The sequence below is a fragment of the Buteo buteo genome, chromosome 18 (genome assembly GCF_964188355.1).
Source record: "Buteo buteo chromosome 18, bButBut1.hap1.1, whole genome shotgun sequence".
NCBI lineage: Eukaryota > Metazoa > Chordata > Aves > Accipitriformes > Accipitridae > Buteo > Buteo buteo.
Window position 1 is genome coordinate 3,420,054 of NC_134188.1, and position 25,520 is coordinate 3,445,573.

Consider the following 25,520-nt stretch of genomic DNA (forward strand, 5'->3'; position numbering starts at 1 on the left):
TTCACACTGAAAGAGTTTTTGCCATCTAGGAGGGAGAGTTAGTACCTATATACACCTTCGACTTGCAGGTGTAGTGATTTGTCTCAGAGAAAGAAAAAAATAGTTCATTTATGTGTTGGCTCTTCAACTAAATGGCTGACCTTCTTATGAACATGAGTTAACTTCACAACTAATTTTAGTATCTCATGTGTCTCCAATAATTTGCAAGGAAGCCACATGGAAACAGTGACTTAAGATGACTGGAATTTTTAGACTCTTACTACCTCTTGAGTGCTCTTTCCAAAACTGCCTCCTTGTAAACAAAAACCAAACAGCTGAATTAGACAGTGATGATCAGAAGCTACTAGCTTTAATACATGTGCAATTGAATTCTAAAGTTTAATAAGTAGTGCTTTAATCTTAGTGCTAACAAGTCTGACTCCACCAAAAATACCTATCTGCATCTGTCTCGTGGTTGCTTCCTAATAAAAAGACATGAGTCATTAAGTACTATGTGATAATTCACAAAAAAAATTACTAGAAATGATATTACATTACTTTTCAGGGTGGCCTTTCACTCCACCCATTCATCTGCTCTCTTCATGAAATAGTTAACAGCTACAGTGGGACACTACTAAGATTAAATGACCTACTTAAGTAAGTCTTTCTATAAAAACAAACACTATTACCCCCTCCCAAAATGTGCCACTTCAACTCGGCTGTAAATGTATCTTTCTCTCTGACCTCTCTTCAGATAGGATCCTAAAGAGGTCAGTGGCTTTAGAGACATGTATGGGAAGTGACCAATAAAATGTTTCATGTTACAGTAGCCACAGGAGTGAAAAACATCATTTAGATTGTTAATGTTCTGAACTAGAATCTGCCTCTTTACCACAGTCAGGAAGTGATGGTGCTTTATTTCATGACCAACCAGTGCATCTTTTATGCTTTAGCTAAACAAATCTAAACATCTTGCTGCCTGATAGGAGTAAGTTAGAGAGCATTAATACACAAACCTTTAAGGTTTCTAATACCCATTTGTTGTTGGTTGGCTGGGTTTTTTCATTGTAGTGTGGCTTAACAGCTGTTTTGTTGCTCAATGTCACGGAATCTTCTTGCTGACTACTCCAGCTATTTGCACAGTGTATGCCTACAACTTAACACTAATATAACCTATGGCAGCCAGCATCTAATAAGCTGCAGTAGTCAGGAAAAAAAAATAAATTTGTTCTTCCCTTAATGCCTTCCTGATGGGTATGACAGTAGAGAATTAGTATTTTGGGAGTCTGTACCAGCAGTCTTTCTTTCCCTGGTGATCAGCTCAGTTTGTTGGTGAATTAATTTAGTTTCTCCTCTGAGTTATCTTTAATTGTTTTAAATGCTTTCCATCCTTAATTAAGATGTAGGATAGGAGGTGGGAGAGGGAGAGTACATAACCTAAATATTCTTAAGCAATGCTGTTGCTTATGACAAAATGGCAAAAATATTTAAGAAATTTTTACTGTAAGTTGTATCTGAAAGGTGAGCATCTCAGTTATTAAACTTCAAGTATTCAAATAAAAGTAATTTCAGGTAACAATTTCATAGTTAAAAGGAACAAGTAATCTACAAAACAGTGGGGATGTTAACATTGCCATAACTAAGCATGTTGCACTAAACTTCTGCATTTCATCACCTCTTTTCGTCTCACTTAAACAGTGATTAGTGTGTTAAGCATTAAATACCAAAACATATTCTGCTGTGTAAAATGCTGGGTATTTTTTAGCTGCTCTATCTGATGCTCTTTTTCTTCTACTCACACTTTTTCCTTTTACTAGTCCACTGTCTGCCCTCTGTTTAAAGCTACTTATTTTAATGTCTCATTGAATTTAAGCCTACCAAAGGCATTATACTCAGTCTTCTCCATTTTTATATAAATCTGAGCTGCTATTTAGATATTCTTGCAGACTAAGCAGTGCCTGGACCTTCACCTTGAGTGTCGCTTCCCAGAAATTCCCCGTGCTCTACTTTGAAACACATAAATTGTTCAGAATTGTGTTTTCTTGGTCTGCTTTCCCCTAGTATTTCACAATCTACCAGCTCAGCTTTGCTGTAGGCCAGCAGTTGCTATATTTTCTGAAGCACTCTGCCTTAAAACAAAGGTTAAATATTACAGTTCTTTTAGTTCTGTTTTGCTATAGTGTTTGAGACCTAACTTACAGAACCGGTGCTTTACTATCCAAAAAAAAAAAAGCAACTTATCTATGTATCATGCAGATTTCAGACAAAAAACATTAAATCAAAGATTTCAAGAAGCTCCAAAATAAACTAATAAGGTGTTCCTTTTATTTTCTCCCCACTATTTCTATCTTCAAAAGGGTTCATCCTATACTGGAAGGAAATCAAATAGAAATATTTAAATGAAAAACTACTTACATCATAATCAGAAGACATACTAGGCTCTCCATGGCTTAAATATTGCTTATTAGAATCTGTTACCTATATCAAAAAATACTCCTATCTCCTATAACCAGGAGCCAGTAGGGATATTTTTTGGTAAAAAGATAGGACTTTATCAAAACTATAATACAGAATTCCTAAGTTACTTCTCAAGTTTAAATTTGAGAATAAAAAACCAACTTTATTTGTGGAAATTAGTAAGTAAAAAATGGTTACCAAATTTTTATGACTGAAACTTTGATCTGACATTTACATATCTGTATACCTCTTTGCCATATAAATATTTCAGAAAACCATTTGACAAACAATATTCCTATTTGGTTGAGTAAACCAGTTCTCTTAATGTTCACAAGAGTTTTTCTCTAGATGTAGTTTGATTTAAATTCAAAGAATTATGTAAGAGTATTTCCTGTATTTCCTAAATCATCTTGAAGCCTCACTTTTTCTAATAAGATTTAGTGAAGTACAGCGCGGCAAGACAAACTAAGACCCAAGGTGATTATCCTTTAGAAAGAGGCATGATTAAATATAAGTATGTAACTCGTCCTCTTGAACCCAAATGCATGTCTTATTAAAGTGTTATTAGAACAGTGTTATGAGAAGAAGAAAGAGTACTCTGCTATGTCAAGTCTGGTAACAAGATCAATGCAGAAGATCTAAATGATTGAGCTATCATTCCATATTAACCTTAATTGCAAAAGTCAATCTCAAGTAGTGCCTGCTGGGTATTTATCCTGATTTTTTTTTTTCTCTGTTACTACACATGGAGTCCCATCATTCCCTCTATCTTAAATTTGCCTATCTTTTGTGTTAAAAGGCAGTTTTCCCTCAGTAAATGGATGCCACTGTGAGGCTGTGTTCCAGACTTGCAGAAGATAAAGGCAGCACATTAGTCTTTTGCAGGAAAGAAGAAAATGATAAAAACCAGGAGGAAGAAAACAACCTGAATCAAATGGAAAGGGAGGGAAGGGGGAAAAAACTCAGCATTTGTAGTAGGAAGTGATACGGGACTATGGAATGTAAAGGAGTAATGGGAACCAGGCAAGAAGCAAGGTCATATTGGAAAGGAACAGTAGAGGCAAGGAAGAGACTGGCAGTCACAGTGGGTAGAAACAAACACCGGAGTGTAACAATGGCAAGGAGGTGCTGGGTAGAGCAACATGGCAGGTAGGGTCATGTTAGTTGGTAACCACCAGGGTGAGGGTGAGGTGACAGTTAAACTGATCCAAGGGCTGAATGCTGCTGAAAGGAGGGGCACCGGCCCCTGCACCCTCCTCAGCTACTTGTTCCCACTGCTTCCCCGGCACCGACCAGCCTGGGCCCACCAGCGATGCAGGAGCACTAGCTCTCTCCAGGGTCAAACAAGAACAAAAGCTACTAGGAGAGAGGCGGCAGGACAGCACCTAGGCATCCCCGTGTATGGGAAGAGAGCAGCAGAAGCACCTTTTCTGACAGTAGTTTAGTGTGGTTTAGTTGTAATTTGAAATTACACCTTAAGGCATTTTTTTCTACAGCACCTGAAATTGGGCCCATGAAGAAGAGAGCGGTCTGTTAGTGCAACTACTTTAGTACGAGTACCAGTGATCTCTGCCGTGGATCTAAAGCATCAGCTACACCAGCAAACCATGTAGGAATCAGGATGATCCTCCAAAGTGGACAGTTGCCATCTTCCCTTTTCAATTAAGGAAATCAAATGCAAAAACTACTCTGAGAAAATGCTCCATTTGCAAGTTCAAACATTCCAGTTACATAACATCAAAACTAATTTTTTTCATACAACTTTATTCGTGTCCTTTATGCATCACAAATTGTGATGCTATCTGTAATGTTCACATCAACTTGAACTTAGAAGACACTTGGAAAATCAAATCAAAATCTGATTATAGAAAATGGAAAATTTTCCTTTCACTTTTCTCTTACATCAATCAAAACCAACATTTCATCAGCTTATACAAAGGTGATGGCATAAATGTCAAGGAACACAAGAATAGGTAATTTTTCATAATTTGCTACCCAAAATACTAGACTCATATTTTTACTTTTATGAGAAGCTTCCACCAAAATCATAGATGAGTTTTGTATGTTTCAGCAAGCGTGACATATAGTGGAGGTACATGTTGGAGTTCTAAGCAAAGTTATAAACATTTGAAAAAATTAAGTTATAAAATCGAGATTCCTCTGCAAACAAAGAAAAACCACGATCTGTTAATGCTTCTTCATAAATATTTTCACAATTACAGTGTTTAGCCCCTTGGACACTACTTTTACCTACCCTATCAGCTTCCTCTGATGACGTTTCTGATGGAACTTCTCTTACAGTCTACTGCAGCCTGAGGTTTCTGTTGTCTGTAGCTTTGTCTCAAATAAGTGCGGTATCTTCCCATATGGGATCTGTAGCAGCTGTAGTAATATCATCAGGGAAAGTATATTTTATTACCCTCAATGAGGCCAAAAAAATGACATTAGGGTATTGTCAGTTGTAACATGTGGCTTATTTAATTAGATAGACAAGTACTGGGAGAATTCCCAAAATAAAATACATCTGAGACAATTGCTAGATACACAACATGAAGCACTTGAGAGCTTTGATCTCCAGACACTACCTTCAAATGTCCATGTGCAGCACACTCTTATTCTCACTAAATGGTTAACTTGCACTTTTCATTATTTAGCTTGTGTAGGGAAGCAAATTATTATTATTTCCGATGGAAATTTTTTTTTCCTTAGGATTAAATAATCAATAGTATTACTATTAGAAAGGAATTCTCCAAGAAGTCAAGAATCTTGCTTGCAAAATATTTTTAATATTAAGGACTAGCCTTATTATCTTTAGATAATCTCATGAAAAAGGGTAGAATAAAGCAGTGTAGCCCTTTGTATTTCTGAAAATACTTGTGTTAGAAATATTCTACCAACCTACAGTAATATTCTCCTTTGTGTATCTTGTGTCTTGGTAGCCAAGGTCAGTTCTTTATGACATTTCCTATTTTCCTACCTGAAAGAACTCCTTACAGCAGAAATAACCAGTTCCTTCTGAATTTTTCTTTACTTCAACATAGCTGTAGAATTTGTTTCTTTGTGGATTCCAAAATATGGTACAAAATGCAGGCCCCAAAGCCTCAGTAAGGCCGTGCCTGAACATAAGCCTGTTCCTGTCTTCCAGGAGAATTCACACATTGTTTTTCCAGTCTGGAATGGAGTGACAAGGTTATGCCACCCATATTCCTTGGAAAAAGCTGCACATAGATTTCCCAGATCTGGCTGTGATACAGGCCATGTCTACATAACTAGTGCTGCACTGTTAAGTGCAAATCAATACACATAAGTATTTGATGCTAAGATTGCGGCATTCATACAACGCACATTTCAGCAGCTTTTAAATCAGAAAAGCACTAATCTTAACAAAGCACAGTAAAATGGAAGAATCAGGAGATTCACTTCAAAAGCTCACTTCTGATCTAAATTAAAATGCTACCAAAGACACATCCATACTTGCTAACAAAACGAGGCTGCCATCTGGCACATGAAAGGAGACTATGTTTTGGTCGAAGGTGTAACTGGAACGAATGCCTGCTGTGGATTTTAACAATCACTGTTTTCTTTTTACCATTTACAACAAATAAACTAATTTCAGAGATTTTATGAATTATATAACTCTAAAATATTCATAGTTTATTTGGGTTATCTGAAAGCATAAATGTTGCAGATATTTAGAATGGGCACATCACTTATAGGAGCTGTTGTATGCACTTATGAAAATTGGGGAATTACTGTTACAAGACTGTTTCTTAGGAAAAATGTGGAATGCTTTGCATAATACTATGAGATTTGAAAAAAAGAACATAGTCACATCACGGAAAAAATATACTCCATTTCTGCTGCAGGGAAAAGTTGCAAGTTCATGTAAGTACAATACCTATCTAGGAAACCTGGGCAGCTTTTACACTGGGAACAGCCCTCATCAGAAGTCCATAATCTTGCCAGAATCTTTCTTTGTTGTTCTTATGCAAAAAACCTAGAATACCACTTAAAGCAAAATAAACTTTCTGACCCTCATAACTCTACAGAAGATTTTATCCTTAACATAGTGGTCAGAGTAAGCTAATCTAGTACATGGATACGCATAATAAATGTTCTCTCCTAGGGTTACAGGCCAAAAAATACACTTAATTCAAATTAACATGAACAGACCTAATGTCTGGGCAGAATATGCCTGCGAAGTTTATTTCGTTATTTAGAACGAAACAAAACAGCCACCAGTTTTAGAAAGGCAGACCATATGACCAAAACCTGAGCCAAAATGTGGTGTGGGTCCAGGAGAAGCAAAAAAGCATAAGAAACAGCAACAAGGCCTCTGGCGGGAGCTTCTGCCCTGTGTGTTCAGTAGCTGAGATTTTTTTTTTCCACCAGGAATAAAACACCAGGTGTTTTAATACCGATTTAGAAAAATAAGCTTGCCGGGTGTGCTGCAGCACAGCCAGCAGCCCCCGAAGCTGAGAAACCACGGAGACGGCCTCAGCCCTCACCGGCCAGGCTGCGCACAAAACACAAAACCTCCCCGCACGCTGAGAGAACAACCCCCTAAAAGAGTCTAAAATAGGGTAAAACCCGCTCCCCGTGCTTAGATCATTCTCCTCCGGGCAAGGGGAGGGGGGAACGGGGTGTGCAGAAGAACACCCGCCTCACCCCTTCCCGCCGAGGCTGGCGGCCATGTCCCGTCAGGGACCGGCGCGCGCGGCCGCCTCCTCAGCGCCTACCCGTGACGTCTCCTTCCCGCGCCCAAAGGCCCCGCGCTAAGAGACGGCTCCGCCCCGCCGGAGGGGGATGCCGGGAGTTGTAGTCCGACGCCGTCCGGAACTACAAGTCCCATAACACCCGGGCGCTAAGGGGCAGAGGGAGGCGGCACCATTTTGAGAGCTAGAGGTTGCCAGCGTCTCCCCCCACACACACACCCGGCCTGTCCCCCCCAGCCCCCCCCCCCCCAGCCCCCCCCGCCTGCCGGGAGTGCGCTGCTCGCCGAGGCGGCGGAAGACGGGCGGGCGCCTCTACTTTGAGGTTGGTCTCCTCAGCTGCATAGTGGCTGTGGCTTCTGTTCAGCCGGGCCGGGAAGGCGCTTCTCCCCGCCGCCGCTATTTCTGCCGCCGACAAAGTGTGGCGAAGTGGGGCCCTGGCCGAGCCCTCGGGCCGCTGCCGGGCGGGGAAGGGGGATAGTGCGGGAGCGGCGGCGTTGGCGCACAGGAGCCGGCTTGCTGAGGTTGTGGGACACGGGCGCCGGGCTGAGGGAAGTGTGTGTGGGGCGGGGAGGGGGGTTGTCTTGCCCTGGGGCATGGGGAGAGAGGGAGGGAGAGGCTGAGGCGGCTACCGAGAGCCGGGGCTGGCGGCACCCGGCAGCCGCGCCTTCGCCTCGGGCACCCGGCCCGGTGCGGGCTCTGAGGTGCGGCCTGGCTCGGTGTGAGGGACGCCGGTCTGCGTGCTTTGTCACCTCTGCACCCAGAAAGAGGTGGTCACGCAAGCAGTCAGTTTCCCCCATCTGTAAGTTCTGCCACATACGCCGCCTTTGTCCATTTGGAAATTTGTTGTACAGGTGGAGCTTAAGGCCTTGAGTTACTTGGTTGATCCTCTGGATGTTTGGCAGGTTAGTCGGAGTGGTGATTTACTGTTGCAAGTGCCAGCCTGGTGAATCACATATGCCAGCTCAGGTTCAGTGCTTACAAACTTTTTTTTTTTTTTGCAGAAATATGACAGACCTATGCTTATCCCATTCAAGAAGCAAGGCTGTCACATAGATTGCACTTTCTCAGTAGCTACTTGCTCAGTGCTCCCCAAGAATGCAGGTGGAGATGCTTTCGCATGCAACTTCATTATCCCAAAGGGTAGTCAGAGAAGGTCTGTTAAAGATAAGCAAGAAAGGATGTTCCTGTGTGGGACAGTCACAGAGTAGCATCCTCCATCATTAGAGATATTGTTGTGCAACAAGCATTCAGATGCTCTCTGTTTTCACTCCACATAAGAATATGGGCTCTGCTTAATCACCATCCTAGAAGACAGATGAGGACATAGAAGCTAATAAGGCAACTTTTTTTTTCCCCCCAGTCCTGTTTTTGAGTGGAGGTAGAGTAACATTTTTTTTGATCGATGGGGGATAGAGTCCACAATTCATATAATGTCATACTTGCTTTCTCCTTTATAAAAAGGAGGAACTGGGAAGCTGGAGCTATGCGTAAAATGTGTATATTTTGAGGAGAGATTGTAGTACCCCCAACATTGTTCCACCAATTCTGAGGGAGAGGGATAGTTTCATGGCCATGTTTCTCCACCTTTTGGCACTAGTGCTGTCTTCCAAGTAGTAAAGTCAAATGCAAACAGAAAAATCTCCTTGGTTTAGACATTTTGAGGCTCAGGATGGCAGGATTTTCTTCCTTTGGATGGTAGGTGAGAAAGTGCCCAGAGTAACACATTTTCTTGTCAGTTTTGCAAGTGAACATGAGTTGATAAATGTTAACTTACAAATCTTCCCTTAATATTACCTACAGATCCTTTTCAGATAAAGGACTTCATATCTTGTCCAGTCTGAAGACCATGTGACATTTTATTAATATTTACTCCTAGAAGGTTGAAATGTTTACAGAAAGCAGTAGAATATACCCTTTCTTTCTTGTTTGGTACTGCATTTGCTTGGACGGGGAGTTGCTGAATAAATTATTTGGCACTTGATTTATAATAAAATGGCTATTACTTTTTATTGTATTCTGTTGAGACCTCTGGAATACAAAGGAAAATCCAAGTAATTCTAACTAATAGATGGATAGAAGCATGACAGCATGTCACAGTGGTCAGTGCCATTTTGATTTGCTTTTAATTGCTCTCATCTCTCTTAATCTTTCTGAAACTTATTGGCTCATTCTTAGAATGCAGTCTGTTTGGGGCAGGGATTGTTTTTTTGTGTTTATTTTTAGAAAATGTGCAACCAAATGGTCTTGGTCCCTAACAAAGGTCTTTAGTTGTTCCAATACCAGAAATATAATAACAGATTGCAGATTTAATTTCAAGTCTTATTTGACTAGTACCAAATTATAAATGTCATCAAGCATCTGTTTGATTGCTGTTAAATGAATTAGTTGAATTCAGTTCCTGTCACAGAAAATAATCCTTGTGTTTGAAGTACTTGCATTTTTGTTGGTCATAGTAGTGATGTCAGGCATCAGTTTGTGCATTGTAAATTGGCACATGCTTATCTTGTAAAAGAGATAACACTTGGCAGATTAACGTAAGTCAGTAGAGAACGGGTTATTGATGTAACTCATTTTTCAAATATTCACATTTAAAAAGTATGATTTGTAAATTATTTAAGGTGTATCATAAAATGTGAATGCTAGACTGGTACAGCACTAATGTAGTTCTTTGCTAAAGATGTGCAATAATGTGGCAATTTTGTTTAAACAATACTTCCAGTAGGTGATGTCTGCTTTTCTTCTGGTTGAGTACGTTTTAATTGTGACCGTGGAGGGTCTGAGGATGCATATCATGGGCCTGAATAACTTCTTTTTTTTAATACTTTACTTTAAAAATGTGCATGCTGATAATGTATTAATTTTTTTCTAAGATGCTTCATGCTGAAAGTAAAGTAAGGCTCTTGGAGTGTCAGGATGAAATCGCAATTGAACCATTTTCTAAAAAAATGAAGTCAACAGAAGGGCCTTACGAGAAACCCTTTGATGATGATAACCAAGGTATTCGGGAGGAAGTGGATGCTGAGAGAACATCAAATGATTTGATACCAGCATATACCTCAGATAACCAAGGGCAACATGAAATGCAGAAGCAAGAGAAAATACCTACTGGTGTCTTGGGAACACTAAATGAAGTGCTTCCTGAAAATAATCTAGTGCTTAGTCAGCCAGTTGATTCAGAAACTGTGCAGAATGTAAATCCTCCATTTGCATCAATAAATGACACTAAAGTTGAAGAGAAGAAAGGCCCTTTTATTACAAATAATGCTGATGAAGATAATATTAAAAATAGCAGTACATCATTCTCAGTAAATAGAAATTTTACATTTTCAGATGAAGAGTTTTTTACAAGCAAAGAATTTATTGGACCTATTTACCAGCCTGCTGAAAGTAACAAACAGGACAAATCTAGCAGTTGCAATGAATATAGAAGCAGTGAGGGAGATCAGAATGAATTGCAAGAAAACAGAGCTAAAAGAAAGGAGGCAAAGAAGATGCAGACTATTTCCTCTCCTGTACCAGAAATAGATGATGAACTGAACCAGTTCTATAAGGAAATTCACCAGCTGGAAAATGAAAATTTAGATACTAATTTTCAGGAAAAAGAAACTGAAACTTCTCAGGAACAATACTCTCCATATAACTGTAGTCAGACCTCACAAGAGGATTATCAAAGTGGATTGTTGGGCAGCCCACAACCATTTTATGAGAATGAACGGTGTTTCTCTGGGGAACAAAACAGTCAGAAAACAAGCAGCGAGCAGCAGTTTGTTGTGGAAGCAAGTGGCTGGAAAAATGAAAATACCTTTAATGGACAAGTAGATTCTAAATACTGGAACTACTCAGTGCCTGAATTCAGACCTGCTTGGCAGTCAACAGAGTCTTTCATAGTACCTCAGGGACCTCTTCCTCCTAGATTCAACCATCAATCGCATTTTCAGATACTTAATTCCCCACCACAAGAAACAAATGTTCTTCCTGCTCAGAATGGTGAACTTTCTTACAAAAATTATCATGGTTACCATGGAAATACTGATATTAATGGTCATGTTCTACTGCTTGATCAAAGTACCAACTATGCTGGTCATACTGAAATGCATACTACTCAGGTCTTCAGAAATGGAAATAATGAACAGAACGGACTCCAAAATAATGACCAGAATGGACTCAAAAATAATGGTTTCTGTGAAACCAGGGAAGAGTATTGGAAGGATCCAAAAGCTGACAGTACAGAAGGAATGCACAGCTTTTCTTCCTTGCAGTTACCTGAAGAAAGATTTGGTTGTTCACAGAAATTGCTCCTAATCTTAAGAGGCCTGCCTGGTTCAGGGAAATCAACACTTTCTCGGTAAGTAAAGACTTAAAGCTGAGAAGCTTATTAAAATAAAAATTTTTGAGAATTAAAAATTAAAAATCTGTAAGCACTTGGCAAACTTTGTTGTTTGTAAATTAGGCTATTAAAATGCAGTAATTTTTACTTAATGAGGACAAATAACAGTAAATACTAAAAAGACTTGCTTGGGGTTTTTGTCTCCTTTAGAGTTATGATGAACAGGAGCTGTTTTGTGTTAAATTTAAAATGTTCTGTATCCATTAAATTGCATAATTTTTTATTCTGAAACTTTCAAGTGTACTAGAATGTGATGGTTTGCCTCTTCTTTTTTTTTTTTATTCTTATGTTCATTCATTTAAAAAAATCTTCCGTCCAATCTAACAGCATTAATTTGGCTGAACCAGAAGTACTTTTTTTATGCCCATGCAAAAAATCTTCAAAGACCATTAGAAGAATTTTGCTACTCTGAAAATACTTAATTTGTTTTCATTGTGTTGATGAAACTGAGCATAATCTCATCCCCTTTTTTTCATACTATGGTCTGTCAACTTCTCTGTTTATTTGTGAACACAAAAGAAAAGTATTATTTTCCCTTAAAAATATACTTGTGGATGTCTGACAGGGTTCAAAGCAGGTACCACCTCCAACTTGGATTTTTACTTTGGGGGCGGGGCGGGGGTGCTAGTTTAAAAAGCACATAAGTTGACATAGAGCACAGGCACTATCTGTATTAAGTGAAGATAGGTTTTTCTTACATACAAAAAAAAAAAAAAATTACTGTATCAGTAATTACTCATTGAGCTTCATCCAGAAACTGTACATCACAAATGGGATGTCGTCTTTGGTTATCTTCTGTTGTACGTTAAGAGTCTGTGAAATAGATACAGTGATTGTCATCTTCCTTGTTTTTTGTATAATGGAGTAACCTTGCTGTTTGTGGGGTTTTTTCCTGATATTTAGGAGACCGTGATCTCCGTATCATAGAAAAATACCTATTAGAAATTTCTATCTTACATGTTTGTATTAATGTTAACTATAATATTTTCTAGTTACTGATTGCTCTATTTTGCAAACCTGCATTTTTGAAGCTGCATGTGCCTGTGTGAGTATTATTGCAATAATTCCTTTAATATATGAAAGCAATGTAGAAAATTTTAAAAAATAACCCTGTGGAAAAAATGGTGCCTCATTCAATGCAGGAATTGGGTAATACGTAATGTGAAGGTACCAGATAATTTGTTTTCCATATTTGGTGTGCTGAATTGTCTTTGAATCTTTCTCCAAATATATTATTTGTATTAACTGAAAGATTCTAAGTGTCTTCATGTTTTTATGAACACATATTCATTTTTTTTTCATCTCTTGCTAGTGAGATCATTTAGTAATTTTATTTAACAGATGGGAAAGTGGGCACTGAGGTCAAGGTCAAGGATAGTCACCAAATTTGGGTGCAGAATTTGAACTGCGTGGGACTTGTTTTTCAGCGTACTCAATTATATGCAATTTTGTATGTTCAACACTTGGTTGCAATTGTTAATTCCCATAAAATCATGTCTTGGGTACTTGGGGGGGAAGAAAATCCCAGAATTAATGTCTGCCTATGGGGAAGATATATGTATTATTAAGTCTTATTCTTAATAAAGTTGAATATGTTTTTTTGTGTAATGTTATAGAATTCTGCAGTGTAGATGAGCACAGCAAATACAGTCCTCTGATGTCATATTAGTACCCACAGGTATCTTTGCAGGCTTTGCTTCTTTAGCACCTGCAGACAAATCTCCACCACTTGTGCTAGAAAAATGACTGTGAAGGAAAAGCAGAAATTTGACATCATCTGTGTGGATTGGCACTAGAAGGGAATGAGCTGCATCTTGCAAGTGGGTTTCCCAAGTATGAAATGTCAGCAGAGCAGCAGCGAGACCCAGGAATTTTGAATTCCTATCTGTGTTTTGTGCGAAGTAAGGGTTTGTAAGTACAGGTGCTTTTCCTCCTGCTCCCAAGCTTGACTCGTGTCTGTCCTGAATCTTCCACTGAAGTCTGTGTTTTGTTTTGACTCTTCAATCCCAGCTGCTTGGAATCACAGGTATGTTTTTTGGAAGAGGCTTGTGGAGGTCAACTAGTCGATTGTTCTGCCTGGAGTGGCTCTTTCACCATCACTGGATCAGATCAGGTGTGTCTTTGTCTAGGCTGATCTTGAAAAACCTACAAGACTCCACAGTCTCTCCAAACTTTTCTGGTGCAGTACTACCCTCCTAGTAAGGATGTTCTTCCTAATCTCTAAACTGAAGTTCCCTAGCCATAATTTCTGTGTGTTCTCCTGTGTTATAACATGTACTGTTACCTGGTAGAATCTGGCTCTCATCTTTGCAGCTTCCCTTCAGGTAAGGGGATGGGCTTATTCACTGTCATAGGCTGATGTCAGGTGGCCTTTTACTGTCTTCACTGCCAGACTAAACAAGCCCAGCTGCTGTTAACCTGTCCTCCTAGGCTGTATGCCCTTAACCATCTTGGTAGTCATCTGTTCAGCCCTTTCATGGTTTTCAGCATGTTTTTTGAACTGGGAAGCCTCAAACTGGACACAGCATTTCAGAATTTACCACACTAGTCAGGTAGAATGTGGATGATACCTTCCATTAATCTACTGGCCACATTTTCTCTAATAAAGCCCAGCATGTGGTTTGCTCTTCTTTTGATGAGAGCACACTATTTTCTTATCTCCAGTTTGATGTCCACTGTAATCCTCACATCCTTTTTGGCAGGGCTGCTCAACCAGTCGCTTTCTCTCCTGTACTGATGCTTAGGTTTCTTTTTCACCAGTTGCAGAACTTTGCTCTTTTCCTTGTTAGGCTTCATGTTTTGCTTAGCCTGGTGTTCAAGTTTCTCAATGGCCTTCTGGACAGAAGCCCTGCTGTTCAGTATGTTGGGCATCGCTACTGATTTGGTGTCATCTGCAAGTTCTCTGCCTCATCATCCAGGTTAATGATGAAGATACTGAAAAAATTGGTCCCACTATCGTCCCTTGTTGTACTCTGCTTGTTACTGGCTGGGAGATGATGTCAGAAGCCTTGATAATTTCAAAAGTATGCTACATTCATCATTCTGTCCTCATCCACAAAGGCAGCTGTTTCATCAGAGAGTGCATTCTGGTCAGTAAACAATGATTTGTCTGTTGCAAAACCCCCACGGACTCCTCCTGATTACCTTCATTTCTGTCACGTTTGGAAATAGATTCCAAGGGGATGCACTTGGTTGTTTTTCCAGAACTGAGGTTAGGTGAGGTTGAGCAGCCTTTAGTTCCTTGGGTCCTTGTCTTTACTTGCCTTAAATATAAGCACAACATTAGCAGTTTCGTGGTCACTGGGGAGCTCCCCTCATCTCCTCGATTTATTTCCTGCATTCACCTGACCTAGACAATCCCAGCCTCCTGAGACTCATTTGAGTTCCTATCTCTTTATCCATCTATTTCCAGTTTTGTTTTCCTATTCCTATCCAACCATGGCTTTTGGTCTGTGCTTACTAGCTCCACGCCTACTCGTAAATTCTAAGCTGATTTCTCAGTTCCTTCTCCACCCCCTTTCTTCCCAGATTCATCTTGTCCCTGTTTCAGCTGGTGGTATTACCTCCTTCCCAGCATCATTGTACCAATTTCTTCCTTGCGCTTCATTTACTCTTTGCCTTGTCCCTATTTCCTAGCTCTGCTGCCAGTAGCAAGTTGCTTGTTCCAGTGTTTATACCATTACGCTTCCCATGTCCTTCCTATTTTAGGCCAATTTTGTTCCTTCTCTTGCCATTCTTAAGGTTGTGTTGGGAGAAACGTGTTCTTACAATGCAGTATTGGTACTGAATCAGCTTCCTGCCACTGCCAGAATGCTGTGTTCAGGAATGGGTTTACTGCGGTGAGAATCTTTGCATTTTCTGCTCTACTTTGTACAAAAATGAGTACTTTTCACTGTTGTTTTCTGTGAACATGACATTTTGAAGTCCTGCAGCTTGGACAGATTTACAAAACATTTTTGCAGGAAAAATAAACACATGTACTTTGTCAGAGTTCACTTCCTCAATCCAAAGCTTCTCAGAGACAAGCTTGGAATAATGAAACATGATAAAAATGCTGTATTTCTTCCTTGGTTTTGGAAGTGATTGACCATTTAGTTAGACATTTTCTAAAACAGTTTGGCCGGACAGATACCCAGCAATGATATCTTTAGCCCAAGTAACAAAAGTCTGCTACAGTTAGAAATAGATGATAATATGATCTTATAATGCTGGGAAAAGTTACAAGAAAACAGACTTGCATTTTTAGGATATTTTGCTACTGAACTTGGCAGCAGTTGCGATTTTCCATTCCGCCATAAATACCTGAACATGAATTTGAGTAAGAAGGAGCTTAATCAGGTTGAAAGAACAAATATTGGTGTCATTTAAGAAGTACATTTCGAATGAAATAAATTGTCAGAAATATATAAAGATAGTCATGTTTATCTGGGGCCATTCTTCCTGAGAGCTTGATCTTTGGAACAGAAGAGTTAGAGTTAGTATTTACAGCTGAATGTAGAAACAATTGTGTGTTGCTGTTTCTAATTGTGTATTTCTGTAAACAGTGTTACAAGCAATGCTTTTAAAATAGCATTTACATAGCTTAGTAATATTACAGATTCTAAAATGATATTTAGTTATTGTCTATTTTTTTTCCTCATCTGTGATATGTTAGCTATTTTAAATAGGTCAATTATTAGATTCTAAGAGATCTTTATAATAAAATCATCTCTCAAAGTAGGTTAATCAGGGTGCAGATTGGAGGACCATTTTAGTTTTGAAGAAAAATTAAGGCAGGATTTGTGTTTGTGTGTATGCATGCACTGGAAAAAATGTGTGTTGGTTTGCTGACTAGTTAAAATGAGCATTTTGGTTTCAAGATGAGTTTTGTATGTCAAGCTAGTATCTTCTATTAGATCAGATAGCATGTCTGGAGAAAATAAGTGAGCTACTTTAATTTTATATCTGCTTTAACTTCACTGTCCATGTTCGAAGGTGGGTGGTTTTTATGTATTATGTGTAAAGATGTATTTATCTTACTTTTTTTTCTTTCTCTATCTCTCAAAAGTGGAATATCATCTCTTTGTGGGTTTAGATAATAATGATGCTTTCATTGCATGGGTGTGCTTTTTGTTTTTTCTGTTTCCTAGTTCATGAGACTGGGATAAATTTTATTTCCAAATATGTGTTAGAAGTATGTGAATTATTCCATATGACATCAACAAGTATGTTAGTGTTTTAAATTTTACAGGTTTAAATACTATGAATTCTGAAAGAGGCAATTGTCAGGCTTTTAAAATGTTACGTTTTATGTTGTAATTTCACAGTTTAGAAACAGGCTACAATCAGTGTTGTAATAACTGAAGTTTTGGTTCATAAAATCGTTACTTTGTGATGGCTTGTGTGTTGTGTATAGGGTAAGGGTTCTGTTACTCTGGCCTCCTTAAGAGTCACTTTACCTTCCCAAATTCTGTAGTTTTAGGATTATTCTTGCAAACATGGTTTACAATATATCAGTTATATAGGTTCATACATAAATTGTGGTGTATTCTGAAGTTCAGTGAATAATAACAAAATATTTCAAGAATAAACTTTGTTGATGGGTTTGTAAGATTCCCAAACCCTTGTAATTGTGTTTCTTTATTGCTACTAATGATGTTTGGAAGATAGAGTAGAATAATTTGAGTAAGTGATTTATTCTCCAGAACACTGAGCAAACAGAGTCTGTTCCTAGACATAAAAATTAAAATGAATGCCCCATTAGTGTTGATTCACCAGTTCATATATATTCCTACAGATACCTAATGGTCAGGCTCCTAGGAGCCATAGGGGTGTGTCTGTCTACACAGCTAATAGAAGAATCCCAGTTATTATTTGCTATCCCTTTTATTAAGGCAGATGGTCCTTACTCTTTAAGATGTGTGTGTATATACATTCAGCACACAAAAAGTGAGGGTGGAAGATGGATCCATTTTTTTCTAGCATTATTAATTGGCAAATGTAGCATAGTGTAAATAAGAAAATTGGACCATGTGTGAAATCATGGCCAAGTAAGTTAATGAATATAAATTCCTGTTAAATATCTTATACAAGAGAGGAATAGATATAAGAAAATGCTTTTGTGTGTGGTATAAAATTTACTGGTACCATTTTATCTACTTAGAACAAAAATAGGCTTTGAATCCTTCTGTGCTCTCCTAAACCAGTAATATGCATCCTGTTAAAAGACATAGGCTCCAACAAAAATAATTATTGAACTATGTCCAAAAAAAGTGGCAGTACTTTTGGTATATCACACTCTGCTTTCTGAAATAGCATTGCTGTTTGTCCTGAGGTAACCTTAATACTCTGGAAAAGGGAGAAAGAGCAAGAAGGAAAAAACAGCTTTTATGCAGCTTTGATCATGTTACCTGACAGTTGCATCATTAGTAGTTTCTTCTGGTCCTCAGTAATCTGAATTTTGTTGTTACAGATCTCTGTATTTTAAAAGCAAAAATAACCAACAACATAGTAGTGGGACAATAAATGTGTAGGAATGTAAGTTAATATGTAATACAGTGTGCCAGTCATTAACCTATGATCCATAACAGGTCTGTTGTTGGTGACAGGTAGCAAAACATAGCAAGTTCCTTGTGTAGGAATGAAACTTACATAGCTGTTCCTGCAGATATATGTATGAAAGTTTGGTGACTTAGAACTAACATCCATTTGTTTCCTACATTATTTGGGATTTTGTTCTGTTCCTGCCACCTCAGCAGTAGCGCAAACCCATATACTGCTAGTGCTGTTTGGTTTTTGTAGCCTTTGGGTACATTGCCTATTTCTGAGCCAGAATCGTTGCTTAAACTTCCATAGGACAGTGATATCTTGAGTGTTGCAATGGCTATAAATGTTCTGTGGCACTAACTGGCTGTTTTCTATTTTCAAATTTAAATATACTATAGAAAACAAAAATAGTCAAGGAGGGTTTGTAATCATACTTACTCTGTAGATCAGACTTTAAACAGAATTGTACTGTTGTCTCAGTTTTACAAGGTTTTCCTTTAACCCGCAATTTCCAAGGACTTTCTGAAAATAAAGTTTACATTTGGCAGAATGGGGATTGCTGATTGGGATGGGTTAGTGTGGATTTGATTTGACAGAGATTCCGATGATCTTGATCAACCAGCAGTTAATTATTCCGTGTAACTTTGCTATAATCAGTTTCTCTGACTCACAGGTATTTGTTGGCATGCCTGGGCAACATTCAGGATGAATTTTAGTTAAATGCAAAAGTCAGCTCTATGATGCTTCTAGAAGGTTTGACTGCAGCATTTCATGACAGTGCAAATACAGAGTTCTAGAAAAGCTTAATGGATTTTTGTAGTATTCCTACATTACCTATTACAATAACTTCTGTAATTAATAAACACATCAGTAATATAAAATACTACAATATAGACAAAAATAAACATGTTAAGAGTGAACATTGCAATTGTGTCCCTCTGAGTTTCTCTGTTTACCCTCATTGGCTTCCCCACAGTGTCTTTGTTTACTAAAGTATACTTAAATTTCTCCCGTAGTCTTTAATGTTAGCTGTGCAAGAAGCAGAATGTAATGAAACTTATTCTGACCTATAGAAGAAGTAAACTTCTAGCCAGTAAAAAATCTGTGTTGCTTGGAAATGGCAGACCTAAAAGACTGAGTAAATGTGAAATTTGTGTTGCAATTTTATCTTTATGGGTTCTGATTTGAATCTCTGCATTTTATCCATTTGTGTACAAGTTTGTTATGCTTTGGTTTGTTTGTTTTCCCCCCATAAAAATTCATAGTATTCTTGGGAGACTATTCTGTTGGCTTTTGTTGAAATAGCCTACATGTCCAGAATTCACCATGGAATGGCATTGCCTTAGGAAACCAAGCTAAAACACTCTCAAGTGGTTTAAGCGATTTGAGAAATGATTGGTTTTGTCCTGATTTGAAGTAATACATGCAGGGATAGTAAAGCGCATGGCTTTCCTATCACCGTTAGCACTAAAGTATGAACAATAGGGAAACAGTATAATTCCCTGATGGAAACTGAGATATGAAAAAATCCTATCTTAAATTTCTTGTCACCTGTTAGACTGAAACCACAGTTCTACAAGACGTGGTCACCCATGTAGCAGCTTACTGCTGCTCAACCAGCGGAGGTCTCCATTGATAGTTAGCCACTTTTAATGTATCACCTTTTGGGGCCTTTTCTTGAATAGGCTCAACTGCTAAAGCTGCAGAAAAGTAACCCAGAAAAAAAAGAGAAAAGGAGCGCTTTCTTGTGGGTAGTAAATTCCAGTGCCGTATAGATCCAGTGAGTGCCAGAGTTGATGACAATATAGAGGCAAGTAAGACTGTGTCACCAGGGTTGTGGGAGAAGACATAGAACTGAGATAGAGGGGTATAGGATCTGCTGTGATCCTGACTTTCATTAGTAGGACAATCTTGAAAGCTTATTGTGATCTTTTGCTTTTTCCTGAAAATAGGGAAATTGCTGTAAACATCAGTAGTTTTCTTTTGCTGTTCCTGTTCAACCCACATTGTATGTGCAAGCAGCATGGGCAAAGGTCAGAAGAGGGCATGTTGAGAGTTTAAGGTGCTGAAAAAGGATTTAAACATGCAGTTCGTTTCTCAGCTGCATCCAGATTCCTCATGATCAGATTGGTTTCTAGAGATAATTCCAAATGAGAATTGTTATGAAAAATGTTATTAAATACATTAAATTATTATTAGGTACTTAGAACTTACTGCAATATAACCATAAATTAGATGGGTACAAACATCTCTTGGGGGTGGAGGGGAAGAAACAACAAATACAGAAATAGCAGAGGGGGGAAAAATTTTGGATTTTTCCAAATTTTTGGATTTTGGATTCTAATTTGGATTAGAGTTATTGGTAATACATATGAGTGTACTTTTATAAACCTGTTTGAAGATTGCAAGAAGCTCAGAAATAGGGCACAGTTAAATTTATTTTAGCTATATTCTTTTTTCTGTGTCTTTTTTTTTTCTATCTGAAAAATAAAAGTTAAAATATTTTTGCATTTTCCTTTGTTTAACAGTATTCTGCTTCGTCAAAGTTGTGATGGCATTGTATTCAGTACCGATGATTATTTTCGTCAACAAGATGGATATACATATAATGCTGCTCAGCTTGGTGATGCCCATGACTGGAACCAGAAGAGAGGTTTGAATGCATAAGAGGAATCCTATTAAATTATGCTTATATTTAGAAAACAGAAGTATTGCATAAAGTGCATGTGTATTAATAGTCTATATGAAAAGGAGTATATATATTTTAGCATAGGGTATATAGAAGTATATATTTAAAGTATTCTTTATGTTTTAATTAATGTATATATACACCTTAAATTTTGAACTTATAGCAGGTTCAGAGTTAAAAATAGAAAATCTCTCCTCTTTGTGCTATGACCTGCTGATTTGTTATAGTTGATACCAGTATCTTGATGGCAGAATTGAACCTTTTTAGTGCTGGCAACAGCAGAATATCATGTTTTTCCAGTATCTTTTCTGATCTGAGTTTCATCCAGAATTTATGGAAGAGTTTTTCTGAGGAAGATTTTAGTTCATGTGTGTAGATTAACAGCTTTAGTAAGTCATCTTTCTTAATACCTAGCAGTATCCAAAGGTTGGGTTTAATTGGTAAGGAAGTAGGTACCTGGGGTAAGAAGGGTAGGAGACAGATTCTTGCTCTTTCTGTAGCAGCTTTCTGAGAATCTCATTGTCTGTTTGGTGTGCTCCAAGGAGTGGACAAACCAAACAACTCCACTGCCTGTGCATGTAGATTACTGTCTGTGCTGCAGTGTCTCAAGCAGAAGCTTCCTTCCTGTCTAGAGGACTACTTCTTTGCATCAAAAGATACAGAGGGCCAAGGGGAAAAAAAAATAACCTCCCCTTTTTTCCCCTCCTCACCCTAATGCAAAATTTGTGATACATCAGTGAACATTTCTGTATGAACAGTGAAGGAATTTTTTAAAGCAATCATTAGAATATCAATTGTAAAGAGCACTTCTGAGGTTGGAGTGCAGCAATAATAAGTACTTTGAATGAAGTTCCCAGTAGGAACCTGAGGAGCAGAAGTGTTGATGAGGTGGTAGTTTATGGATGAGAGGGCTCAACACTTCACAATTATAAGACCACCAAACAATTCTCACTTGATAATGGCTTTTGGCTGTTTCTGACTAGACCTTAAGATCTCTCTAGTTCTGTATCATGTAGTTACACAGTGGTTTTGATAACAAGAACAGTATATAATTTAGTTTTTCAGTGATTTTGATAGTAAGAACAAGAACAGCTGTGCTGTGTTGTTTAGAACACCCCCACTGCAAAACATTTACCAGAATAGCTTTGAGTTGAAGTTATACGCAGTTCTTATCTCCTGCTTTAACTAGATAGAGCTCTCTGACTTGAAGTACTTCAGAAGCTCTTGGTTTCATTTGCATGTGGATCCTTGAAACACATAAAATGATAAACTTCAGAGGAATGGTAATCCTGATAGTTGGGATTCTTTTCTGATGAGCAGGTCTAGGTTAAAGTTTCATACAGACTATATCAGCTGCATAAGTTATTTATATATTTCCTAATATTCATATGGCAACATATTTTAGCTAGAGCTTTATAATCCTTATGTCAGAATTATGGAGAAGGCAAAAATGTACTTTCTTCACAAATGAAAAAATTATTCTGTTAAAATTGTCCTCCCCCCATTTTTGGGGAGGGATAATACAGTAAGTATGAGAAAAACTTAGTTACAAGTGAGACCCATTAGGGGGAAAAAAATAATTTATTTTAGATGAACAGAATTTCAAACTGTCAAATGTTTATAGGACAGTGAATTACATACCCTTGATACAAAAACACATACACATTTAATGTGAAGGTTATAAGGTCAAGTGCACAAATATTAGGAACACTAGAATTAATTTGCCACTGCAACTATAATTGTGAAATCAGTGTCATTCTTACAGGGTTTTAGGCCCTTTAAGTTCAGTTTTGTGACTTTGCTAAGTGTCTCCTATTTTAGTTCATCCTGCCACTTGTACTGGAAATTTTGGCTGCCTTTGATGTGTTTTTAACATTGTTGACTTGACAGGTTGAGTTAGGGTTTATCTGCTTTTTTTTTTTGTTGTTAGGTTTGGTTTTGACAGTGACTAATAAAGTTAATTAGTAACTTTTTTACTTTTATTTAAAACTTTAAGGTATTACGTCAGCACACTTAGCACTTAGATCCATATTTAAAACAGAATGGTAGAATATGTAAGTGGGTTGTAGCTATAATATAATCTTTCTTCACAAGCTTTTGTAAATTAATGATGGTCCCATTATCTTCATTACAAAATTGGCTATTCTCTTGCTACCTTCATGAATCTTTTCTGAAATGCATATTTCAGGGATTTTTCCCTTGTTTCTGTCAGCCTGCCAGTTTTCTTTTCTAGATTCAGGTTTCAGAAAGATCATTTGTGCCAGGTTAATGAAGCCAGGGCAGTATATTTTTCTTTTTTTTTAATAGCTTTTTCCATCGATTCTTGGTGCTCCATTGGAACATATTTTATCTTTGCTTTTTTCCTCCCTTCCATCTACAAAGTTATTTCCCAGTCTGTTCATTTAATTTCTTCCTATTGTGTGGATTGTTTCCTATCAAGATAAATCCCTAGTTCTCTCCAATAACTTAGGGTTTTTCTTCCTTCAGATCCCTGCTTCATTCAGTGTACAGATTAAGCAGTGTTCACTAAATGGGCAGGTATTCAACAGATATATTTTTTCAATCTTCACACTCATTGTGCATCTTGCTTTTCATTTAATGCAGACTATTTTAACTTTGTTTAACGGAACATTATTAGTTCTCCTGGAAACATTTTTGTATGAGTGTTATTTTAGTATTTTGAGCTTCAGATATTTCAGTTCTTTCATCTAGTTCATCATCTTAACTTTCCTGTGAGCACTAGTAGTATTATATTCTGACTTTTTCATTGGCAAGCTAAAGCACAGTTGCTAAAAACATCTTCCTATTTCAGGTGCCAAACTTAGCAACTTAGATACTTAGATGTTTTCTTCAGGGTATGTAGTAGTAATTAAACTTCATATATTCAGAATAAATTTTCACTGTTTTCATATTGAGATGAGTTCCATACAGCTTCTGTAAATGATACCTGTAACTTGTAAAATTGGGCAGCCAGAAAATGAAGATCATGCAAAGTAGTGGCCACTTGGAAAGAGGTGGGATGATGTTCAAGAACATTCACCAAAAGATGGTCCTTCATCCTTCTCCCTTTGCAGTTGTCCTGACTTACTCATCTCATGAGTACTTAAAAAAAAAAAAAAAAAAAAAAAGCTTGGGTCATGCTGATGATCTGATATAGCCCCCCAATTCAACTACTGAACAAGTCCATCACATGTGCTGAAAGAGGTAGGAGTATATATGAGGAAGTAGTGCTCAAATGCATATTTAAGGACAGTATGGTAATACATATGCCCTATAATTACTACACACCCAGCCTTAATTCAGGTATTTCCTAAGGTTCAGAGTTTTGCTTTGCAACCATAATGCTTTTGGGTTTTTTTTGTGTGTTGTTTTTTGTTGGTTGGTTGGGTTTTTTTTTTACTTTTGCACCCTTTCTGTGTCTTTTAAAAGAAGGACTGAATCCTTGCTCTTTTTCTGCAAGAATTTTGAAATGTGAAATTTTTTATGTGTTTGTGGCTCACATTGCTAGTACTGCTTAGAACTAACTTTAAAATTTTTTTTTTCTTGGCTTCAGTGTGTAGCATCAGAGCAATCGATTTTTTAATTTTTTTAATGGAATTCATCTTCACAATGCTTCTATAAAATAGATTAGGAATTATTGTTATGTTTTTACTGATTAACTGGGGCACAAAGAAGCTGATGAATAGATTTTATAAAAGCCTTACTTTCAATTGCAGGATGCTCTGGAGTAGTTGTTGGAGGATGAATCTGATACTCATGAATCTGATACTCAATCATAAGTTGCAAGTCCGCTTCTCGATCTGGCTTAGTTTCAGGCTGCAAAAAGAACCTTATTTACTGATTCATGCATAATGCTTTTCTAAAGATGTGGAAGTTGTGTCCCTTTCTGCAAAGAATAGCAGAGGTCTTGCTTTCAAAATAAAAAGATGAAGAAAGTTAAAACAATGAAAATTAAGGTAGCCCATTTGTCCCAAAAGTGGGATACTCAAGTACCCTCTGTAGGTACTGTCCTCTGCAGGGGTTCCTTCTGAACTTCTGGTAAGAATAGTTGAACTTCTGGTAAGAATAGCTTAACTGCTGTCCAGGTTTGTATGCGATGGAGGAGGATATCAAGCTGATAAGGGTGTAGAACTTGAGTTTTCACTTCCTTGGGTAAGTGTTCTGTGTAGCATTATGTAGAAGCTGAATGTCATAATCATGCTCTCTAGATGTGCTTAGAAAAAGTGGTGTGCAATGTTGTTTTTCTCAGGGACACATCCTAGTAATGTGAGTTAGGAGTCCTCTGAGAATGCTTTCAGGACTAACTGTGTAAGGGATTTAGAAGAATGCCTGATCTCAAGATCAAAGTTAGGTTTAGGCATAAGTTAGATGCTTAATTGATTTATTAAGACTAAAGCAGTCTTGGGCTTATGAAGATATACCAGTTTAGCCATCAAGGTAGTGCCAAAATGTTTTTCTGTGCCATGGAGCTGATGAGTCTCAGGTAGCCAACAGATTTGTGTGTTTTGTCCCCTAAACTCTTCCAACCGATCTCAGTTCTGCACTGTAATCTCTAGGATGCTTCTGCTGGGTAGGAAGCAGTATACGCTTGCTAGTCCAAAGTTAAAAACATGCTACTGCTTAAGTGTCCTGCCAAACAAATTGCATAACGGCTGTGCTCTTGTCTGTCTTTCCATCAATAAAGATGCTAATTTGGATGTACCTTCTTACCAGTTGCTGTTTTGTAGAACTCGGAAGCACCTTATTATTCCTGAAGCATCTGCCCTCT

The 25,520-nt window shown here is 37.9% G+C and overlaps 1 protein-coding gene across 8 annotated transcripts in view; it reads left to right on the top strand.

Annotated features, from left to right (window-relative positions):
- Window positions 1-7,398: 7,398 nt before the first annotated feature.
- N4BP2L2 (NEDD4 binding protein 2 like 2) overlaps window positions 7,399-25,520 on the top strand; it is a 49,624-nt gene continuing 31,502 nt past the window's right edge. For 4 of the 8 annotated variants that reach the window (XM_075050627.1, XM_075050630.1, XM_075050631.1 and 1 more), the window contains exons 1-3: window positions 7,399-7,473; window positions 10,022-11,496; window positions 20,592-20,716. In XM_075050627.1, the coding sequence (XP_074906728.1) occupies window positions 10,022-11,496; window positions 20,592-20,716 (1,600 nt within the window). In that variant the 5' untranslated portion in view covers window positions 7,399-7,473. Of the gene's footprint in view, window positions 7,474-7,511; window positions 7,673-7,737; window positions 8,054-10,021; window positions 11,497-12,537; window positions 13,652-14,327; window positions 14,628-15,279; window positions 15,378-20,591; window positions 20,717-25,520 lie in introns of those variants that run through there. The other 4 variants (XM_075050634.1, XM_075050632.1, XM_075050628.1 and 1 more) reach the window with 4 other exon arrangements.